General features: G+C 42.2%; 1 protein-coding gene across 1 annotated transcript in view; it reads left to right on the plus strand.

Moving 5' to 3' along the window:
- The window catches only part of rreb1a (ras responsive element binding protein 1a), a 70,223-nt gene extending 49,008 nt beyond the window's left edge, over positions 1 to 21,215 (plus strand). Inside the window, exons 6-12 of the mRNA XM_062991165.1 lie at positions 8,317 to 8,470; positions 8,611 to 8,753; positions 12,378 to 12,567; positions 12,674 to 15,224; positions 15,339 to 15,503; positions 16,013 to 16,807; positions 18,303 to 21,215. Coding sequence (XP_062847235.1) covers positions 8,317 to 8,470; positions 8,611 to 8,753; positions 12,378 to 12,567; positions 12,674 to 15,224; positions 15,339 to 15,503; positions 16,013 to 16,807; positions 18,303 to 18,751 — 4,447 coding nt within the window. The 3' untranslated portion in view covers positions 18,752 to 21,215. The remainder of the gene's footprint in view (positions 1 to 8,316; positions 8,471 to 8,610; positions 8,754 to 12,377; positions 12,568 to 12,673; positions 15,225 to 15,338; positions 15,504 to 16,012; positions 16,808 to 18,302) is intronic.
- Positions 21,216 to 21,300: the final 85 nt, after the last annotated feature.

Genomic DNA, 21,300 nt, shown 5'->3' on the forward strand with positions numbered 1-21,300 from the left:
CTCTAAGCCAAGATGGTTTCTCGGGCATCTCTGTTTGGCAGTTCCAGTTTTCTTTCTCTTTCTGAGTGTTTATTTATTCCACTATCTTAGACATACAGTAAGAAGTGATATACTATTCAAACCTTGGCATCGAGGCATCGTTTCCATCTGTGTCGTAATGGCTGTTTTTATGGAAACACTGGAGCAGTTATGTGTTGGTGGTTAGTGACAGAGCCAAGTGGCCACAAGTCTGAACACCGAAGATGAGTGTTTGTACAGGTGACTCATCTCGGAACAGAAGTGTGTTAGTTTTTGTGTTTGACAGAGAGACAGGGATGTGAGTGAGCGAAGGAGCGAGTGAGTATGCTAGACCAACCAGACAGACACCTGTGGCATCCCGCCTCATGCTTAACCACTCAACAATGATCACTAATCCCAAGATTAGCACTGACTGTATCTCCCCCAGGATTCAGTCTGCATGTGAGAAGTAATAGGTTGTAAGAGGCTCACATTTGCAGCTACAGTCTGACATGACAAGTCGGTCCGCAGCAAAAGGATTATGACGTGACATTCCTTCTTCCTATTTTGAGGTTCTGCAAATCTGCAGTGTTGTGAAATGAAGGCTCTTTGCTTACATATTACATGTATAAATGATTCAGTTGGGTAATTGGTGTAGTGTGGTATAGTGGAGAACGGAGGTGAGAAGTGCAGTGAACAATTACATTTGCCATTGCTAAATGTGTGCCAGGTCAGTGCGTACCTTTTTTGTTTTTTATTGTACGAGCAAGGCAGTAATGCTAGTTATCCTGGTCAGGGTTATGGTGTTTCTGGTGCCACCAGAAAGCACTGGATGCAAGGAAGAAATACACCCTGTACAGAACATTGAATGTTGCAAGGACAAAAAACACACTCACTCATTGAAGCACTCACTCACATCTAGGGTCAGTTTAGTGTAGCCAGTTTTTTACAGAGTGATCAAAGACTGGTTTGAACCCAGGTCCTCTGGAGCCTGAAGTTCTGTCTCACACACTGTCTCGTTTTGAACGTTCTGTTCTTAAAAAAAAAATCATTAATTGTATCATGTTTTGTTGTGGCATCAGTGCTTGGCTTTTTTGTTAGCTAATGTCAGTGAAACAAAGTATTGTCAAAAGTGTTATAATACCATTTTTTTACCACCGCTGTATCCTAGTCAGCCTCACAGTGGGTCCAGTTATGATGGAATTACTGGATGCAAGGCAGGAATACCCTGGACAAAGCACCATTGCAGTCATGTCTGTGTAGACCAGTGGCTGGCCGATAGCACTGCTGAGTGGGAAGAACGGGAGGAAAACAGACAAAACAGACAGAGATGTTGTGATATACCAATATAATTATACACTGACCAGGCATAACATTATGTGAATAGGTGAAGTGAATAACACTGACTATCTCTATGTTAGTGGGTGGGATATATTAGGCAACAAGTGAACATTTTATCCTCAAAGTTGATGTGTTAGAATCAGGAAAAATGGGCAAGCATAAAGATTTGAGCAAGTTTGACAAGGGCCAAATTGTGATGTCTAGACGTCTGGGTCAGAGAATCTCCAAAACTACAGCTCTTGTGGGGTGTTTTCGGTCTGCAGTGGTCAGTATCCAACAAAAGTGGTCCAAGAAAGGAACAGTGGTAAACCGGTGACAGGGTCATGGGCGGCCAAGGCTCACTGATGCATGTGGGGAGCAAAGGCTGGTCCTTGTAGTCCAATACAACAGAGGAGCTACTGTAGCTCAGATTGCTGAAGAAGTTAATGCTGGTTCTGATAGAAAGGTGTCAGAATACACAGTGCATTGCAGTTTGTTGCGTATGGGGCTGCATAGGCGCAGACCAGTCAGTTAGGAAGGTGGTCATAATGTTATGCCTCATCAGTGTATTATATATTAAGCATTAGAATGAGAAATGTTGGTTGACACACAAAAGTATGTTGACACAAATAATTTGGTTCCAGTAGTTGGTGTCTCTTCAGTATTATATGCAATATACAGATAATGTAAATCAAATGTACAGCTAATACACAAAGTACACTGTATACGAGCAACATACAGATTCTACAGGCACAAGCTATGAACATTAGTATGTGTGGTAGTGCAAACAGTAGTATACATCACGTATGTGTATGAGATTATAGTGCATGATGTTATGGATGGGAAGCACGGTGTAATAATAAGTATCTGGACAAAACCAGGAGCAGCTGTGGTCCAGCAGATGATATTTCTTCTCTGCTATTTATGACTGGCATGATGTAAGAAACTGCTCCAGTGTCTGGTATACAGGCTTAGTCTACAGGGTTCTGTAGCATCCGCTGGAGAGGAGGAGTTGAAAAGAATTGTGTGTAGTGTGTGTGTGAAATCTGTAATGTTTTCCCTGTCTGTTTCCTGTTTCTTGATGAGTGCATGTCCTGGAGGGGTGGGCTTGGGAGCACTATTGATTTGTTTAGTCTTTACTTTTTGTTCATTTTCTGTAACTGTCTTGGGTGTCCTGGGTATGTACGGGTATACAGGTTGTTACTCACAAAAACAAGTACGTACTGTACTCATTAAAGCTGCTGTAAAAAAGTTATAACTCAACATTTTGCACGGTCACTTGTGCAGCACAGTTAAATCTTGGAAGTCTAAGAGGCAAAATCATTTCCAACTTACTGATGACGACCTAAAGCCAAATTTGACCCAAACCATACAGTTTCAGGCTTTTCAGGGTAACCGTAGTAAAAGTAGTAGTATTGGTGGTAGTAGTAATAATAGTAATCTAGGACAGCTGGAGTGCCTTCGTCATATATACAGGGGTTGGACAAAATAACTGAAACACCTGGTTTTAGACCACAATAATTTATTAGTATGGTGTAGGGCCTCCTTTTGCAGCCAATACAGCGTCAATTCGTCTTGGAAATGACATATACAAGTCCTGCACAGTGGTCAGAGGGATTTTAAGCCATTCTTCTTGCAGGATAGTGGCCAGGTCACTATGTGATGCTGGTGGAGGAAAACGTTTCCTGACTCACTTCTCCAAAACACCCCAAAGTGGCTCAATAATATTTAGATCTGGTGACTGTGCAGGCCATGGGAGATGTTCAACTTCACTTTCATGTTCATCAAACCAATCTTTCACCAGTCTTGCTGTGTGTATTGGTGCATTGTCATCCTGATACACGGCACCGCCATTGGATGCACATGGTCCTCCAGAATGGTTCGGTAGTCCTTGGCAGTGACACGCCCATCTAGCACAAGTATTGGGCCAAGGGAATGCCATGATATGGCAGCCCAAACCATCACTGATCCACCCCCATGCTTCACTCTGGGCATGCCACAGTCTGGGTGGTACGCTTCTTTGGGGCTTCTCCACACCGTAACTCTCCCGGATGTGGGGAAAACAGTAAAGGTGGACTCATCAGAGAACAATACATGTTTCACATTGTCCACAGCCCAAGATTTGCGCTCCTTGCACCATTGAAACCGACGTTTGGCATTGGCACGAGTGACCAAAGGTTTGGCTATAGCAGCCCGGCCGTGTATATTGACCCTGTGGAGCTCCCGACGGACAGTTCTGGTGGAAACAGGAGAGTCGAGGTGCACATTTAATTCTGCCGTGATTTGGGCAGCCGTGGTTTTATGTTTTTTGGATACAATCCGGGTTAGCACCTGAACATCCCTTTCAGACAGCTTCCTCTTGCATCCACAGTTAATCCTGTTGGATGTGGTTTGTCCTTCTTGGTGGTATGCTGACATTACCCTGGATACCGTGGCTCTTGATACATCACAAAGACTTGCTGTCTTGGTCACAGATGCGCCAGCAAGACGTGCACCAACAATTTGTCCTCTTTTGAACTCTGGTATGTCACCCATAATGTTGTGTGCATTGCAATATTTTAAGCAAAACTGTGCTCTTACCCTGCTAATTGAACCTTCACACTCTGCTCTTACTGGTGCAATGTGCAATTAATGAAGATTGGCCACCAGACTGGTCCAATTTAGCCATGAAACCTCCCACACTAAAATGACAGGTGTTTCAGTTATTTTGTCCAACCCCTGTACATATACACATGTACAGTACAATAACATTCTTTTTCCGCATATACCAGCTTGTATGGATGCTGGGGTCAAAGTTGGAAAGGGTTAAGGGCCTTTCTCGAGAGCCCAGCAGTGGCTGCATGGCAGAACCAGGATTCATACCCACAACCTTTCGATTGATAGTTCAAAGCTTAAGGCTAGCACTGTTCCATCAGTGCAAAATATGTTGTGTTCCCATAATTCTGCTTATTTAAAAGAAAAGTGTTGAAAAGCTGTAAATATACGTACAACATGGGGCCACTGTTTTGTTAGCTAAAACATGTTAACTATTGTGATGCTATTGTGCTACTGTATCTTATTAATGGTAATATAATAATGGTACTTTACTTACCTTTTATTTATCCTGTATTTAATTACTTCCCTGGGCTGACTGTGTTAGTTCTGCTTCGTTGGTTACTTTTGCTGAACCTCGCCCTGATGTTGCTGGTGGGCTACACACATGACAAGTGTGGCACTAAGATAATGAATGGGCGTTGGTGTGCGTGTGTGTTTGTTTGTATTCGTTGAGGTGCTTGTGATCATGCATAGGATAGACAACGGATGACTTGGATCATAGGATGACTTTGAAGCCCTTCCCCCCCGCCCCCTAACTTATGGTATCTTCTAGAACCAGACTGTGGTGGTGGAGGGGCAAGCATGAACATCCTCCCCAGTTGCAGGGCTGATGGTGTGATGCATAGAGGAGTGGGGGATAGTCAAAGGGGAGGGGGGGGGGGGGGGGTGAGGAGACTACCCTAGGCAGTTCTCACCTGAATAAAGAGCGTTGAAATACACAAAAATGTAAACGAGTGCTAACCTGATTTTTTTGGTCGAAAGAGGCTGTAGGTTGTTTTGGTTTGACGGGAGTGAGGAGTTGAGAAACAAGTCTGATTACCTCTAGATCTCCTCTCTCTTTACCTCCGTAGCTCTTTTTTTTCTCAGGGTGTTTCTGTGGTTGGTTTAATCCACAAGAATGTAGTAGCACTAACTTTTCCTATTGGCTGTGATCGAGTTGCACAGTGTTCCTTCACTTAGAATGAGCATTATTAAACCTGGTTGTCTATTATTACACCTTATGAATAGAAGATGCATGAAACACTGTACAAACATTTTAGGCCTTTACAAACTCTGCACAAGGAAGTTTGGCAAGGAGGCAACCATTTTGTGCCAAAGCATCACATGGAAATGGGGGCAGGGAGGAGGGAGCTGTTGTTGTCATGGAGAGAGAGAGATCACACACAGCTCAGCAGAGACTGGCAGCACATGAGCTGATTGGCTGTCTGTATTTGCTTAAACGCTGCCAGCGTGGGTTACGCTGCAAACGGCCACAGGGTTAAGGGTACTGCCCTTGAGCTGACATTGCATTAGGGGCTTTCAGAGCACACAGCGCCCCCTGCTGTCACACTGCACTGCTGTGTTGGAATGTCAGGAATGGACCTGTTGATGCATCAACAAGTTTTATGATCCCGTACAGCTCACTGACTCGATTTGATCTCTATACTAATGTACATGATCCAGAAGCAGAGCTGTAAATATTAGCATTTGTTAGTACACTAAGTCTGGGTGATATAAGTCATTGTAACCATTGTACTTCTTAATCAAGGTGATTGTAATTAATAGCATCTGAAATAAAATATAATGAAATGAAACAAAAACAACCAAAAAAGTATTTTAATATTAAACCAACTAGGAGCTGAATAACTTTAATTTTATCTTATATACAGCCAAATTTTAACACTATCTACAGGCATATACACAGACACGATTGGCTATGTGGGGGGTGCCATTGGGAGATGCACTTGGCAGTGTGCTTTCTGGTGTACCATTGTTTTGCTGGCATTTTGTTATTAAACCTTAGTAAAACTTCTGTTGTGGTACATATAGTATTGTAGTATAATATATTTTCACCATGCAGGCCATAAGCAGGGTTAAATATTACCACTACTAATGTAAAGGATTAGTATTCTTTCAGCAGCTAGGTGAACATTGTACCACCTACATTGTAGGTTAAACTTATAGCCATTATCACATACTTGAAAAAATCCTGGGATGATCGTCATCCAATCAGGGTTAGCTGACTTGGCAGTGCAGCTCGTCTGTGATTGGTCAAACTGTAGGTCAGAGTCCACTGCTGAGAAAAAGTCTAGTCCGCACTTGGGCGACCAGTTCACTGCCTGCTATTAATAAACTACCGACTGAAAGCTGAATCTGGCAGGAGCAGAGATGCCTGACCTTCTTTCTCATGCTGACACACACACACACACACACACATGCAAATCTACCTTGTGTGCAAACCTACAGTCACAGAGACGTTTGCAGAGGTGCAGCAGATAGTACAGCATTGTGTGCCATGGAAAAACTTGTCAGTGCAGGCTAGTTGCATAACAGTTCAAAAACCTTTGATCCTTTGCCCAAGTTTGCTCACTTTAGATCTCATCACCTTTTATTGGCACATAGGATGAGAGCCATACTATGAAATAAGAACAGGCAGTAGAGGGGCAGTAATCAGAAACAAGCATGCTATATTTGTTTACATCCCATAGTATTTGCTTACTCTTATATGGTTTCATAGCCTAAATTAAAGGACTTGTCTTTGCACTTTTTATGGACCATTGCCTGTTCTTGTGCATTTAACCATGTAAGGGCATACACAAGCACTGGATAATTGCAGGGGGTTTCAAACAATTAGTGCTTTTCCTCTTCTGACCCATTTCCATCAGGAAGCATGCTGATGGGATGCAGAAAGATTCTTTGTTAGTATTGCTCAGTGACGATCTAGTAACTCGCCAAAATAGCAACCCTAACTAGGTTTTAGTAAATGTAGTGAATAAAATGCTACTCGCTTCAGCATTAGGGTCAAACTTCAAGCCAAAGCCAGAGTTCTACTAAATGTATTTGTCTTAGTAATCACAATCAGGACTGAGTGATATAACAGTATTGTGTGGCTATTGCAAAATATGTATTATTTTATACAAAGGGTAGTTCTGAACTCACAATCTCATTGGTTTTACCTGTAATTTACCTGTAATTTACCTGTATTACGCTGCTAACCACTGGTTGCTAAGCAAGGATAACAGTCCCCTTAGCTCAGACAAGCAGTATAATTATAAACAACGGCTGGATCAGAGAGTTATATTTGATTACTATTGTTATTTTGTTTATTTTCATTTCATCAACTGCTTTATCCTGGTCAGGGTGGCGATGGTCCGGCTTTACATGGAAACCCTGGATGCAGGGCAGGAATACCCTGGCCAGAACACTGGCCAGAACCTGTGGGACAGTTGTGACCTAGCGGTTAAGGTACTGGACTAGTAATCCAAAGGTTGCTGGTTCAAGCCCCACCACTTCCAGGTTGCCACTTGGACCCTTGAGCAAGGCCCTTAACCCATTAATTGCTTAGACAATATACTTTCACTGTGCTGTAAGTCGCTTTGGATAAAAGCGTCTGCTAAATGCTAAAAATGTAAATGTAAATGTAACACCAATCCATCAAAGGTCCCCCCCCAGACATAGCTAATCATCGTGCATCTCCGTGGTGTAGTAGACTGCTGCTGTACCCAACCTCCTATTATTATTATTGTGATTATGATCATTGTTATTATTATTACTGTTAGTATTATTGCCGGTCGGGTGGCACAGCATTAAATTGCGCTAGCCCACTGCTGCTGGGATACAGGGTGTGAATCCTTAGCAGTGCTATCACAGACGTGATTGGATATGTCTGTAGGAATGTTTGAGCCCCTACGATGGATTGGTGTTCTGTCTGGGGTGTGTTACTGCAATTGTTCCCAATGATTTTGTAAACGCCAGACCCACCATGCCCCTGACCTGGATTAAACAGTGAGTGGTAAAACATGAAAATAAAAGAATATTCTGAAAAAAAAAGAATATGATAAACGTAGAGTTATAGGTAACTCTATATTAATAATAAGCAAAGCAAAAGGCAAACCAAGCACTGACGATTCAGTGACACACTCATCCACCTCTGCATTATGTGCACTTTAACAGACAACTTGTGTAAAGACGTTTCTGGCCGGAGCAACTGCCTTATTTTTTTATCTCAAATAACTTAATGTTTTTTTTTTTTTTTAAATATGACTAGACATTTTTATTATGGCTTTTAAATGTCATCAAATACTAAATCTTGTGAGAGCTGATGTGCTTTATTTATTATGGCTGAACTATTTGCTTGTTTGTCATATTCCTGTCATTACTTTTAACACAAATTGATTAAAATTCTGTCATTTTACTTCTATGCAGACACATGAAGATCCACAATAAAGATCCCGCCATGTCCGTCCCAACCAGCCCTCCATCACCCATTAAACGGAGACGCTCATCTACTGCTATTTCCAAAAGGAAACCCAGTCAAAATGATGACGGAGAGCGAACTGATGAGCCTGCCAGCAAAAAGGTTAGACTTTGGATTTATTCATTTATTTTTATTAAATGCTTTAATCTGGTCAGGGTCACTGTAGGTCTGACGCCAATCCACATTTGTACACCGGCTTAGAAATAACTTCAACTTACACAACTGTATTTATGCTGTTTCAGGTTGCTGAGGATACTGGAGGGGATGAGCCAATCCAGAGCAAGGGGCAGGAGGAGACGCTGCCATGCCCCATCTGCTTCAAGAATCTCAGCTGTAAATATGAACTGGAAACTCATATGGAAACCCACCCTGAGTCTGCACTAAGGTTCGAATAGCACTTACACTTCAGCACTTGGAATTTAGGGAAGGCTTTTCAAAGGATTTTGTATTGTGCCTGATGGGTTTCAGTGCCGAGAAGGCTTTACTTAAAATCATGATTCCAGTTCAATCCAAAGGTATTTAGTAAGTCTTGGGTTAGGGCTCTACACAGACACGATTGGCTATGTCTAAGGGAGGTGACAGGGAGGGAGGTCACTAAAGCTCTGTGAGGTATTTCTGTCTTGCGCCCAGTGTTTTCGGTTGATCCAGATCCATCACGAATCTGACCAGAATAAAGCATTGAGAAAAATGATTTTCATATACCTCTTAGCAATGGGTGTGGCTGAATCACCTGAACTTATATACTTTGGCCATGCAGTCTATATTTAGTAAGTCTAAGGGTCTGTTTGAAAACCTAGCGAGCATCCTTGCTGCCTACTGCCTACCTGGGCAGCTGCCTAAGTAGGGAGGATTCTAATAAGTCATTGAACTTAAAGGGCAGGTTATTTAGACGCACTACTTAGTGATTACGGTGATTATGTCATCGCAGTTTTTGCTTACTAAGCTAACACAGTTAGCCTCAGGCCATTCAAACCAATGGACAGAGATGGCACAACCATCCCCGTGTTCCAAAAATGATTATATTTTGATTCACATTAAAAAATCAGTGAGAATTTATTTTTATTTGAAAAGAACTCTGTTCGTTGTGTTGCACAGAATGACACGATTCCCTTCTCCGCTAAGGAAGCATTGTATGCTCCCTAGTTATTCAGTCAGATTATTGCTTAGAATTAAGGCACCTTAGTTGGCAGCATTTTAAGGCATCTAAGAATTCGAACAGGCTTCTTCTCGGGAGCATGCGTAGGATGGCATAAAATTCTGTCTGTGTAGAGAGCTCACTAGGTTTTCGGACAGACCTTAAGTATAAATTGTATGCATGATACACTTATTTTGGGCAAGTATTACCTGATCACATTACTATGAGGATATCATTACTTTTAAATTCACAATACATATCCAATCAGCAACCACATAAGACGTTACTTACAAACTGGAGACTATTAAATTTGGAGTTCTCAGCCAACAAGCTGATTGATATATCTTTACTGCTTTCAGTAGTAGGTAGTAGATGCCCATTATAGTCAGGCAGGACTGTTGTCTTTTTGTCTGTGCATTAGAGTTGTGTTGCTACATGCATGGACGGTAAAGTCTGGGCTTCAGGCAGTACCACAGTGGTTGCTGGGAGATAATGGAGGCATCCTTTGTGCTGAAATGGTCATAATTTAACACATTTCAGCCATGTCCTTCTGCATACCAATTGGGTTTTTTTTTTTTTTTGAAGACAAGACTCGCCTCCAGCTTGCATAGAATCCTATAGGTGTTTTTTCACATCATGTGTGTTTATTAGAAACTAGAACTAGAAATAAAACAAGACAACATTTGGAGTGAGGATGCTACTTTCAACTACAGGGCTCCACTGGGTGAGCTCATAAAGTTTGTTTAAATGGAGACAGCCATGCTTGGGCAATTTTAATGGTGCATCTAGGTACTCTTAGAAAAGTAGATGTTTAATGGATTCCTCCCTTCCCCCCCGTTCGGCCCCTAGGCGCCGGACTAAGGAGTGGCATGGAGAAGAGAGGGAGGAAGTCAGAGAGGAAAGAGAAGGGAGGGGAAGTGCACCATGGAGCATGGAAGTTGTGCAACTGTGTGTGTGTGTAGTGAGGAGATTTAATGAGTCACAGAAGTAGGCTTTCGGACGCGCACTGCTGGACCTCTCTTTTGGGGAAGGGGGGGTGAGGATGCGTGTCCTTGGAGACATCACAGTCCGCAGACTCCAGCCCTTAAACCACTCAAGCAATCATCAACTTCTCTAACTGTAGTTAATAGATAGCTGCACAAAGCCGTTTGTTCTGAAGTGAGCTAGTGGCGCTTGTTTGGTTCTTGGCTGTATTTGGTTACACAGTGCTGTTTCTGTCGTGTAGATGTAGAACCATTTTTATCACTAATCCTGTGCAATCCCAAGGACTAAGAGAGCTCGTTAGGATGATGTATGCTGCTGTAAATTAAGTTTTTTAATATGTAGACATCATTGTATATTATATTCAAGACTCACAACAGTAGGGCATTTATCTCTCTACATCAACGAGCACCAAGACAGTCACTCCCAGTCCCACATTAGTACACTTTAAACTACACTTCAGTTAGTTTTATAAATCAATCTTTTCAGTTTTACAAAGTTGCTCATTTAATTTTCATTACTTCTTAATCCTGCTCAGGGTCGCAGTGAATCTGGTTTTCATAGAATTACTAGGTGCAATGCAATAACACACCCAAGACAGGACTCCAATCCGTCACAGGGCCCTGGCCATTCCCCCGTTCTTAGACACAGCCACTCCTTTCTGTACGTAGGCGCACGACTGGCTGATAGCACTGCAGCAGTACCTAAAAGTGGGCTAGCATAATAGCCAGACAGTTGTGGGGTTTGTATCTGCTCTTTACAGGTGAATACATAAACAAACACGATGCACATTGCATTACTGGAGCAGGAAAACATGTTTAGCATTAATGCACTACAAAAATAGCTGCTTATGAGAGAAAAGTGGATATCAGGGTTATTTATTTAGGCTTTATTTATTCTAAATATGCAAATTATTATCAAAGCACACTTAGTTGTTTTTTCCAGTTTGCTGTGCTGAGTGTGTAGAAAAATTAGATATGTTATACTTCTGTTATATCTTTAATTGAACTCAAGTAACCCATGAATGAACACATACATACAAAGAAAAGCGTCATATAACAAAGCAAACTGGCACACTGGTTATTTGAGAATCCTTGTAGGGTTTAACAACACAGGCTAAATGCCTCAAATGTTTAATGATGCAAAAAGCCTCAGGGAACAGATGATCTCATTTCTGTTGCTGATTTGAAATATTAGTGCTTTCATCTCGATTGCATCCATAACAGCTAATATATGAAAACCTGAACTACTTAAAGGCCCAAATGATGTAGTCGGGCTGGTCACGTTTTGTGTTTGTGTGGTGTCTGCATGCATGTGCTTTGAGATAAAGCAGCTTAGTCACGACAGACACCTCAGCACGGTGGTGAGGGGCAGAACCGTTGATAAGAGCTGTGTGCAATGTCGGACACAAGCCAGCTGGTTCTCTCAGTGCCTGACCAACAGAGAGTGAAAACTCACAGTTGAGGACCAGAAATGTCACTGGATGTCCATTATTTGGGCTAGCGTAACCTAATTTAAATTTGTTGGACTGGGAGTTGACCAGACTTCTATATAAAACATTTTTGTTTTATTTTTTTGGTGTCCTTAAATTTAACTAAAATCCAAATGTTCTTTAAACGTTAATGTCTTATTCACATTTTATTAAGGTTGTTGTGTCCTCTGAGGCAGTCCTAGTACAGCTTTCTACCCCCTACTATCAAGTGTACTTGCTCAGAAAGAATCCTCCAGCTGCATCTTACCCCACGCTGGCACAGATGTTTGGAAAGCTGTATTATAATCTTATAATGGTTTAGTGTCCCGGGCCCCTGCAAACCATGTAACATTCTCTGGCACAGAATTTTAAAGTTAGCCTGGTTGAGGTTTGTACATTAAAGTATGGGTTATTTTTTTCAGGTGTGAGCTCTGCTGTATCTCATTTCGGACTCACAGAGGATTGGTCCGTCACAATGTGGCTATCCATAAGCAGCTGCCCACTGACCCTAACGGACGACCATTCATTCAGAACAACCCCTCTATAGCTCTGGGATTTGATGATCTGGCCTTCATTGACTTCTCCTGCCACAAATTCCCACACATTGCCCAGGTAACTATAAAAAAATTTTTTGATTCAGTTCTAATTATATTTTGTACATAAAATCCTTATGTAATTTAAAATTGACTTATTTTTTTATTTTTTTTTTATTAACTAGCTTTGGTGTGAAACCAATCTACGACGCTGCACCAGCAACCTTCATCGATTTGTGTGTGAGACCTGTGACAAAGCATTCCCTTTGCGTTTGGCTTTAGACCTGCACAAGTCCACACATGAAACTTCCAAAGCCGCTCAGGAGTCTGTTTCTTCCAAGTCATCTACTGTAGACTCTGCAGTCTCTCACAAAAGTAGCTTTATGGATTCTCTGGGTTTGCAGCATATCTCTAAGATCAAACCCGTGCCCTCTGAGAGCGAAGCCTTGCAGGCAGAGCTTGATAGTATTCGAACCATCCACGTGGATCCTTCATCAGTCCCCAAGGAGACTGGCATCATTGGCGGGTTTGGTTTGTCTTTGGTGGATCCATCTTCTCTCCGGGGTCTCCCCCAGCACGAGGCCCTTAAACTTCTGTCTTTACAGCCCTTTCAGACTGGTTTTCTTGTCCAGCCTGATGGTGGCATGGTAGTAAAGCCAGTCAGTGGTGAGACGGGAATGGAACTGGCTGACATAAAGCAGATCCTCAAAGTGGCTTCTGCCGCGCCGAATCAGATCAGCCTTCCACCCTTGTCCAAGGCGCCGTGCAGTGCAATGCAGACAGGCTTCAAGCAGATGCCCCCACTCAAACAAAAACCCCTGGTGGCTCCCAGGACCAACATGACAACTTCAACCCTTCCTCCTCTTCTAAGCACCCAGCAGGCATCACTAGGTTGCATAAGCCCCAGCCTACCACCTCCTGCTGGTCATTCCCTAAACGCTGCCAAGAAACTGTCTCCATCCTCATCTTCATCATCATCTTCATGCAACCAGGCATCTATTGAAAAAATGCAAATGGAAGCAGAGTGCATGGGTGATGCCCACACACCTATGGAGACAGACGAGCAACAAACCAAGCAGGCCGAAGACAACACAAATGAGTCACCTACAAAAAAGGGAGTAGGTCGCAAAGGTTCTTACTCCTGTCGTTTTTGTGACCAAGTCTTCGCATATTCTGGGGTACTTCAGGCACACGTGCGTTATCATCTCGGCATCTTGCCCCATCAGTGCAATATCTGTGACTATGTTGCCCCAGACAAAGCCACGCTGATCCGTCATCTACGCACCCACAGTGGGGAGCGGCCTTACGTCTGCAGAGTCTGTCATTATCCCTTCACCGTTAAAGCCAACTGTGAGCGCCACCTTCGCAAGAAGCACATGAAGAACAATCGTAAGGACATTGAGAAAAATATAAAGTATGTTACCTCATCCACTTCCACACCCGACGCTTTAGAACAGGTCGGCTCAGGTGAGACTACCTGCCGTTTATGCAATGAAGACCTGAAGACCTCACGAGCCCTACAGAACCACATGCATAACCATAATGGCTACCAGCAAAAGCCATTTGAGTGCAAACGCTGTGGAGCAGCCTTCCTGGCTAAACGAAATTGTATCCACCACCTACTGAAACAGCACCCTGAGGTTAAAGAGCAGGAAATCGAAGAGCAAATAGCCACCCTCCTTTCTGCTCCTTCTCAGACTAGTCCTAACCACTCTCCACTCAGTGGCATTTCACCAAGTGCTTTGATTCATCCAATTAAAGTGGAGGACCTGAGCTTTTATGGTGTAGATCAGGACCAACCATTAGACTTTTCAAACAAAAAACGAGGAAGTACTAATTCTGGAAGCATCGCTGTTTCTCCTGGGATCAAGGTGGAACATGTCACTTATGGAGACTCTATGGAGCCTATTGATCTTTCTATTCCCAAGAATCCAGAAAAGAAGATTAAGTCCGATATGCAAGCAGTGTTGCCTCAAGAAGTGAAGAAGGAGCAACCATCCTTTAAAATAATGGATCACCAACTTTCCCAGGGCATGTTCAATGACAGACCTATTGATGAGAAGTCCCAACAGTTAGGGTGCTACCAGCTCCCCATAGCCTTAACCACTCTTAAAGCTGCCAATGCAACAAGTCGGGTCTTGCGTCTAAAGCCCCTGCTACCCAAACCTACTTCTGCTGGTGTGAAGGAGCTGCCACCATTGGCCTCTATCGCCCAGATTATCTCCTCTGTCGTCGGTGCCCCTGACCTCCTGAAACGAGAGAACTCCAACAGCTGTCCGTCTGATTCTGATGCAGCATCTAAGCCAGAGGTCCTAGACCTCCCAACCAAGGACTTTCCCAAAGAGGGATCCAAAAGGAAAAGCAATAAACAGTCACCTGCGAAGACAGCTAAGGTAAAGCTTGCACTGAATACAACAGACACCAGTATTGATCTCGAGTCCAGTGGGGAATTTGCCAGTGTAGAAAAGATGCTTGCCACCATCGGTGCCAACAAGTTTAGCACCTACTTGCAAACCAACACAATCGAGCAAGCGAGAAAAGAAGGTGAACAATCATGCCAGAGCGACAAGAAAGAGGCTAAAGATGAAAAACCAGCCAAACAGAACTCACAGCCCCAGCAGTCCAAAGGGAAAAAAAATGCATACTCAAACTCAGTGCAAAAGATGATCTGCCCATTCTGTCCCCGAGTCTTTCCATGGGCCAGCTCACTCCAGCGCCATATGCTGACGCACACAGGTAACGTCCATGTTTCATCTTTTGAAAAGGTTTTAAAGACTTCATTTAAATGTTTGTACAAATTTTGGAATAGTGCACCTAGTAATTCTTTTGTTATTAAAATGTACGCTTTAGGTCAGAAGCCGTATCCCTGTCCCAAATGTGAAGCCCTGTTCTCAACCAAGTCTAACTGTGAGCGACATCTTTTGCGTAAGCATGGCGTAACCAGTAGAATCCTTCGTCACAATGGTGGCTTACCCAAAACCAAGGACTCAGAGGACGGCTCACCAGATAGTGCAGGTAAGAACATATTACATTTGAATGTTAGGTACGAAAAATGAATGTAAAATTAATGACTTGATTTTAATGAAATATAAATTAAACTAAAGTGCACTGGATTTGTTTTACCAGAGGTAAAGGAAATTTGACTGAAAAATATTTAAAGATAAAAGTATCTGGGTAATTTCCTCAAATGACCACAGATATGGACAAAAGTATTATGTCTATTACTATTACTATTGAGTTCATGTGGTTCAGCCACAACATCGCCAACAGGTGTAATAAATGAATTATGAAGGAAATTATATGCTTCAATTTTTTTCAGCAGCAGTTTAGGGAACCTTTAAATAAAACACATTATTTTAACTTTTTTCAATTAAATTGCACAAATTATAAGTAAAAAACCTGGCTTTGTAACAGGAGTGTGTAGACTTAATATCCACATTAAACATGCTGTTATCAAGACGTGAAAATGACCTTGAATGTATTTGCACTGGCAGTGTTTAATAGATTTTTATTGTGTGTTTAAGAGAGCATGTCTGAGACCGAGTTTCCTAACTACGAGGCAATGGAACTAATTAATTATGAGTCCGACAAGCAGCCCGTCTCCGATGCTGAGAAACCCTCCCCTGCCAAGCCAACAGAGGCAGCTGCAGTGAAGCTTGTTCTCCACCAGGAGGTGCACGAGGACCATGACATTAATGAGTACCTGGACACGAGAAGCTCAGACTATGAAGACGATAGCAACAGCAATAAAAGCTTGGATCTGAACTTTGCCACCAAACTGACTGACTTCAAGTTCTCTGAGAATGACCAGCCAAAAGCACTCAAGTTCTCTGATGATGAACCTCCGAAATCCTTGTTATCCGGGGATAGCAGCTCACACGAAAGAACCACTCAACAGGAAGATTCCAAGCTGACCTGCAAGAGCTGCAACAAGAGCTTTCGCTATGCTGCAACCCTGGCACGACACGAGAAAGTTCACCAGCAGGAAAGTGCAGCGGATACACCTGTTGCAGACTCCAGTGTAGAAGACTGTGAGGCAAGAACCGAGGAAATAGATGAGGAAGTTGAGAAATTTGAACAAAAGGGGGCGGCAGAAAGTGAAGGAGCCGGCAGCGTAGCGGACAGCGGCTCTGAGGAGGAGAAGGAGGAGAAGGACGAGAGGAGTGATGAAGAGGAAGGCGCAGTTGAACCAAAGAGTGGTGAGGGGGAGCCTGAAATATCCAGAGGCAAAAGTGACAGGAGGAAGAAGCTCTGTGATGTGTGTAACAAACGCTTCTGGAGTTTACAGGATCTCACCAGACATATGCGCTCTCACACTGGTAAGAACTACAGTAGTGGTTACATTGAATAGTACTATGTTATTATTTTAAATTATGATTATTCCTACATTCTCAATTCATTGGCGCACTTTAGCTTAAATACTAAAAGTAGTAGACTAAAATTAAATCTCAAGAATCAGACGGAATGGACATGTAGTTAAAAACGGGGTAGCCACAGCAGATCTGTTCTGGTCTGCATAGCTGACTTGGCATTGATAACCCGGTTAACTGTAACCCACAATGAAGTCGTTGTTTGATTAATACTGTTGGTTAAAAATGTCATTTAAATTTATTTTTAACAGCTGATGCTTTATTTAAATCGAGAGCAGAGCTACACATTTCTGCAAAGTAAAAGCGCTGGTTTGAAACAAACTTCTGCCAACCCAAAGTGCATATGCACCAGGTGTCCTTAGAGCACTTGGATTATTTAAATCAACTTTTGTGAGGTGCAGCAGATCCAGTGTTTGAATTCTCAGCGGTGCTGTCAGCTAGTCAGGCATCTACATACAGACATGATTGGCTTTTTCTGTGGTGGATGACTGAGGCCCTGTAACGGACTGGTGTCCTGTTGTCCCGCATTGCGCCCTGTAATTTCAAGGAAATTGGACCCACTGTGATCCTGACCATAAAGATAAAAGGTGGAAAAACATGAAAATAAAGGGAATCTTAATCTTAACTAAATTATTATGGCATAAAATCACAAGCAGAAGCTTTTTGTCAGTCTGGAGTCTGACTGCATGTTAAACTCTGCTTTTTATTGCTTTTTTTTAACGATGTGGAGATTTTGCATTATGTCCCAGTATGGAGATGATCTTATAGTGATTACACTAATCCCCAATGAGTTTGAACCTGAATCCTGTAATAGACCGCTGTGCCACCTGAGCACCTGAGCTGGCACTGTATTAAATAAACATTTAAACTTTTTTGTGTTTGGGACATGGTATGGTAGGGTTTAAGACAAAAAAGTTAAAATCTGGCAACCTCAGTTAGTGCATTTGTGTATGTCAGTTATGAGAGTGGATGTTTTTTTTTTTTTTTTTATGATTTTTCCTATTCTTATTGACCAACATTAATGTGCTACCAAAAAGGGCCAGTTCTTTAAATCAATTGTTGTTCATTCATGCCAAGTTCATACTACACAATTTTTACCCTGATTTTCACCCGACAACAAGTCGCTGACAGATGTGCCAGCATGGAGGCAAATCAGCATGCGCTCGGGACTTGAAAAATGGCTCTCAATCGCTATTTGTTTTGCGATCAGGTTGTAATTGGCAGTAAGTGCTGTGTTGAACTACAGCCACTGAAGTGATGGTGAACCCTGTGGAGGAGTTGTAAATATGTGGGGCAGGGGCATAATATAACTGTACAACGATCTGACCACTTTGAAAGTTGTGTAGTGTGAACTACTAACACATTATTGAAATATTCCTTTACATTTTTAATTTTTGGTGGTGCAGTGCTTGTAATAGATGCCTTTATCTTCTGTTCTCACCAGGTGAACGACCATACAAATGTCAGACCTGCGAGCGCACGTTCACCCTGAAGCACAGCCTGGTCCGACACCAGCGCATACACCAGAAACCTCGCGGTGCAGACGGATATTTGGGTAGAGCTGGAGAGGAGGAGGGATTCAGCGGCCGCTCGGCCAGCGAGGAGGAATCCGCCGCCACCAGCACCAACCCTCCATCCGAGAACGAGAGCGAAGTCGTAAAGAAGGAGAACAAGTCTACGTCAAAAGTATGCAAAAAGAGACTTGATAAGGATGCACGTGTGACCGAGAAGCCAGAAACGGCACCGGCTACAGCGACACCCAAAGAGCCTCCAGCGGAACAGCATGACGAGCAACCGGAGGGCTATCTCCACGGCCTGCTGGAGATCCACACCAAGCCTAACAACGAGCTCGGTCTTCCCAAAGGCGAGCCCCCTCTGCTGGGCGTCGAGTGAAAAGCAGCTCCAGTACTCATCCGGAGTAGTGCCATACAATATTTTTTTATGGAAAACTGAACTTTTTCTTAAGAAACAGAAAATAACATTTTCAAGTGCCTTGCTACTTTTTGGCGAAATCTTTATCTACTACCATATGATCTAGTTCATTTTTTATAGAATTTTTATAAAGATCTTTTTTTTGAAAGCCTTAAGCAATAAATGGATGATTGACTGTGATTGAATGAGTGAATGAGTGGACATATAAGGCTGAGAAGAAGCTGGTATATGGCTACTGAGACTACTACTGTGTGGCTTGCGAGCATGACTGGAAAATGTAAATCTTTGCTTACTCTTCATAGCACTGTTCAAGGATTCAATGGCTTTAGTTTTCTTCAGTCATAGAAACTCTATAGAGTATCTGAAACGATGAACTGTTTCAGTTGTGCCGTGTGTATTAGGTATCAGAGGGCATGACGAGTTGCAAAGGCATTAGTGTGGAATACAAAGCTGCAACCAGTCTTATGGGTGACCCTTAGAGTGGCGTGCAACTCTTTCATCCTGTAATGTATGGGCAATATTTGCCTACGATAGCATCTTCCAGCTACGCTGACCATGTCAGACATCCTGTTTTACCCTTCAGTTTTTGGAAGAAAGTGAAGGACAGGTTTTTTTACTGAGGGAAGTGCAGTGTTTTATATAAAGGGCTCTTTAAAAGGGTTCTAGTATCACCTACAGGAAACACAAAAAGTACCCACACTAATAGATCTGACATATCTACAAAATAATTGGGTCCAGTGTTCAAGTCTTCCAACAGCCCTCTACTCCAGGCCTTACTAGTGTTGTTCAGAGGTTACTGACAGACCTCCTGTACTGAATGATTATCAGACACTAATGAGCTTTTTTTTTTACCAGTCTTATTTACTTGAAAGCTGTCACCCTGCTGCCCTGTGTCTGGATATGACACCAGTTTCAGGTCCTTCCTAACCCTGAGGTTAATTATCATTATTTGTGTTGGGTATGTCTTTTTACTTCATCTCGATCTACTGGAACTGAAGCGTATGTGTGATTATTACAGACCACAAGAAATGAATAATAACCTGTTCAGTGGAAACACAATCATAATGGAAGTCCATGGGCACTTGTGAGGTGATTTTAAAAAGGTTTTAACTGGCTCTAAATAATTTGGAGCTGAATGGCTAAAGCCTAGTCCACTCTAACACAGATTTTTAAGGGGCGACAGTGGCGCAGTGGGTAGCGCCTCACAGCAAGAAGAGTCGATTGTAGCTACTGAAAATTGCCCCAAGTGTGAATGTGTGTGAGTGAATGTGTGTGTCCGCGCTGTGATTGACTGGTGACCTGTCCGTTGTGTTTCCTGCCTCTCATCCAGTGAATCAGTCCCACCATGACCCTGACCAGGATAAAACGGTGGTAAAACAGACAATAAATTAATGAATGAATGCAGTTTACAGTGGCACCATCAGACACATGACTATATTGATAATCAAGTTATTTTGCTTCATAAACTATAAGGATTTAAAGCTTTATTTACAAATAGCCTTAAGACAATTACCTTGAGAACTGCCCATGAACTTTCATTCTAACCGGGTTTCCATTAGATAACCGCTACAGGACAACATTTTAAAATCACTGTTTGTGCCCATCACATCAGAAAAGCAGTAAATAGAGATTCGTTTCCAATTATTTTGCTTTCAGCTGTGAACATTTGAACATCAGATTCAAAGTGAACCTCAAAAACATTACAACTGCACGTCCATTGCCAGTGGTCGTGTAGAGTAAATGATGGCAACATTGCCTGTTTTGTTTTTATACTTCACACTTAGTCGATGATTTCACTTTTTTTTTTATTTCAGCTTGGTGTCATTTCTGGTGTCAGAGCATTTAAACAGAGTATTAAAAGTGAGGTTTATAGAGTAGCTAATGAGCAATCCTGTGTATGAGGGCGTATTTCCTCACCACAGTGGCCACTAATACAAGGCTAGTGTCGAATGAACTTGAATGAATAATACAATCTCTTTTCTCAGTCTATCATATGGGGGCTCGGTTGCACCTTTTGCCTTGTCCTGCATTGCTCAGTGTGTTTGCTCAGTGTGTTTGTGTGTATACTTGTGCTGTGTGTGTGTGTGTGTATAAGGATTCCTGCACACAGGCTGTTTTAAATGTATTTATTGTATAGCCCAGTGTGGGTAAAGAAGTAAATCTGGAGAAGCCATGTATTAATTATGCTGCAAAGAGAAATTATTCAATACTTTAGTAACCCAGATTTGAACTGGGACTTTCTAGCAATAATCACTATTGATCCAAAGCTTTAACTAGACGTTTTTATGTTTTATAGACTGTGTGGTCTGATGTTTTCTTTCGTCTTTTGTTTGCTATAATTATCATTATATTAGTTTGGAGATTAAATTAGTTGTTTTATATATATATATATATAATGCATATAAAACTGTGAAATGATCATTATTCTGCTATGGGTAAATCTTTAGGGTAGTTTTGCATGTTAACCTTTATTAAATGGATTTTTTTCTGTTTTCTCTCAACACTGTCTT

This window comes from Trichomycterus rosablanca, chromosome 3 (genome assembly GCF_030014385.1).
Source record: "Trichomycterus rosablanca isolate fTriRos1 chromosome 3, fTriRos1.hap1, whole genome shotgun sequence".
Taxonomy (NCBI): Eukaryota; Metazoa; Chordata; class Actinopteri; order Siluriformes; family Trichomycteridae; genus Trichomycterus; species Trichomycterus rosablanca.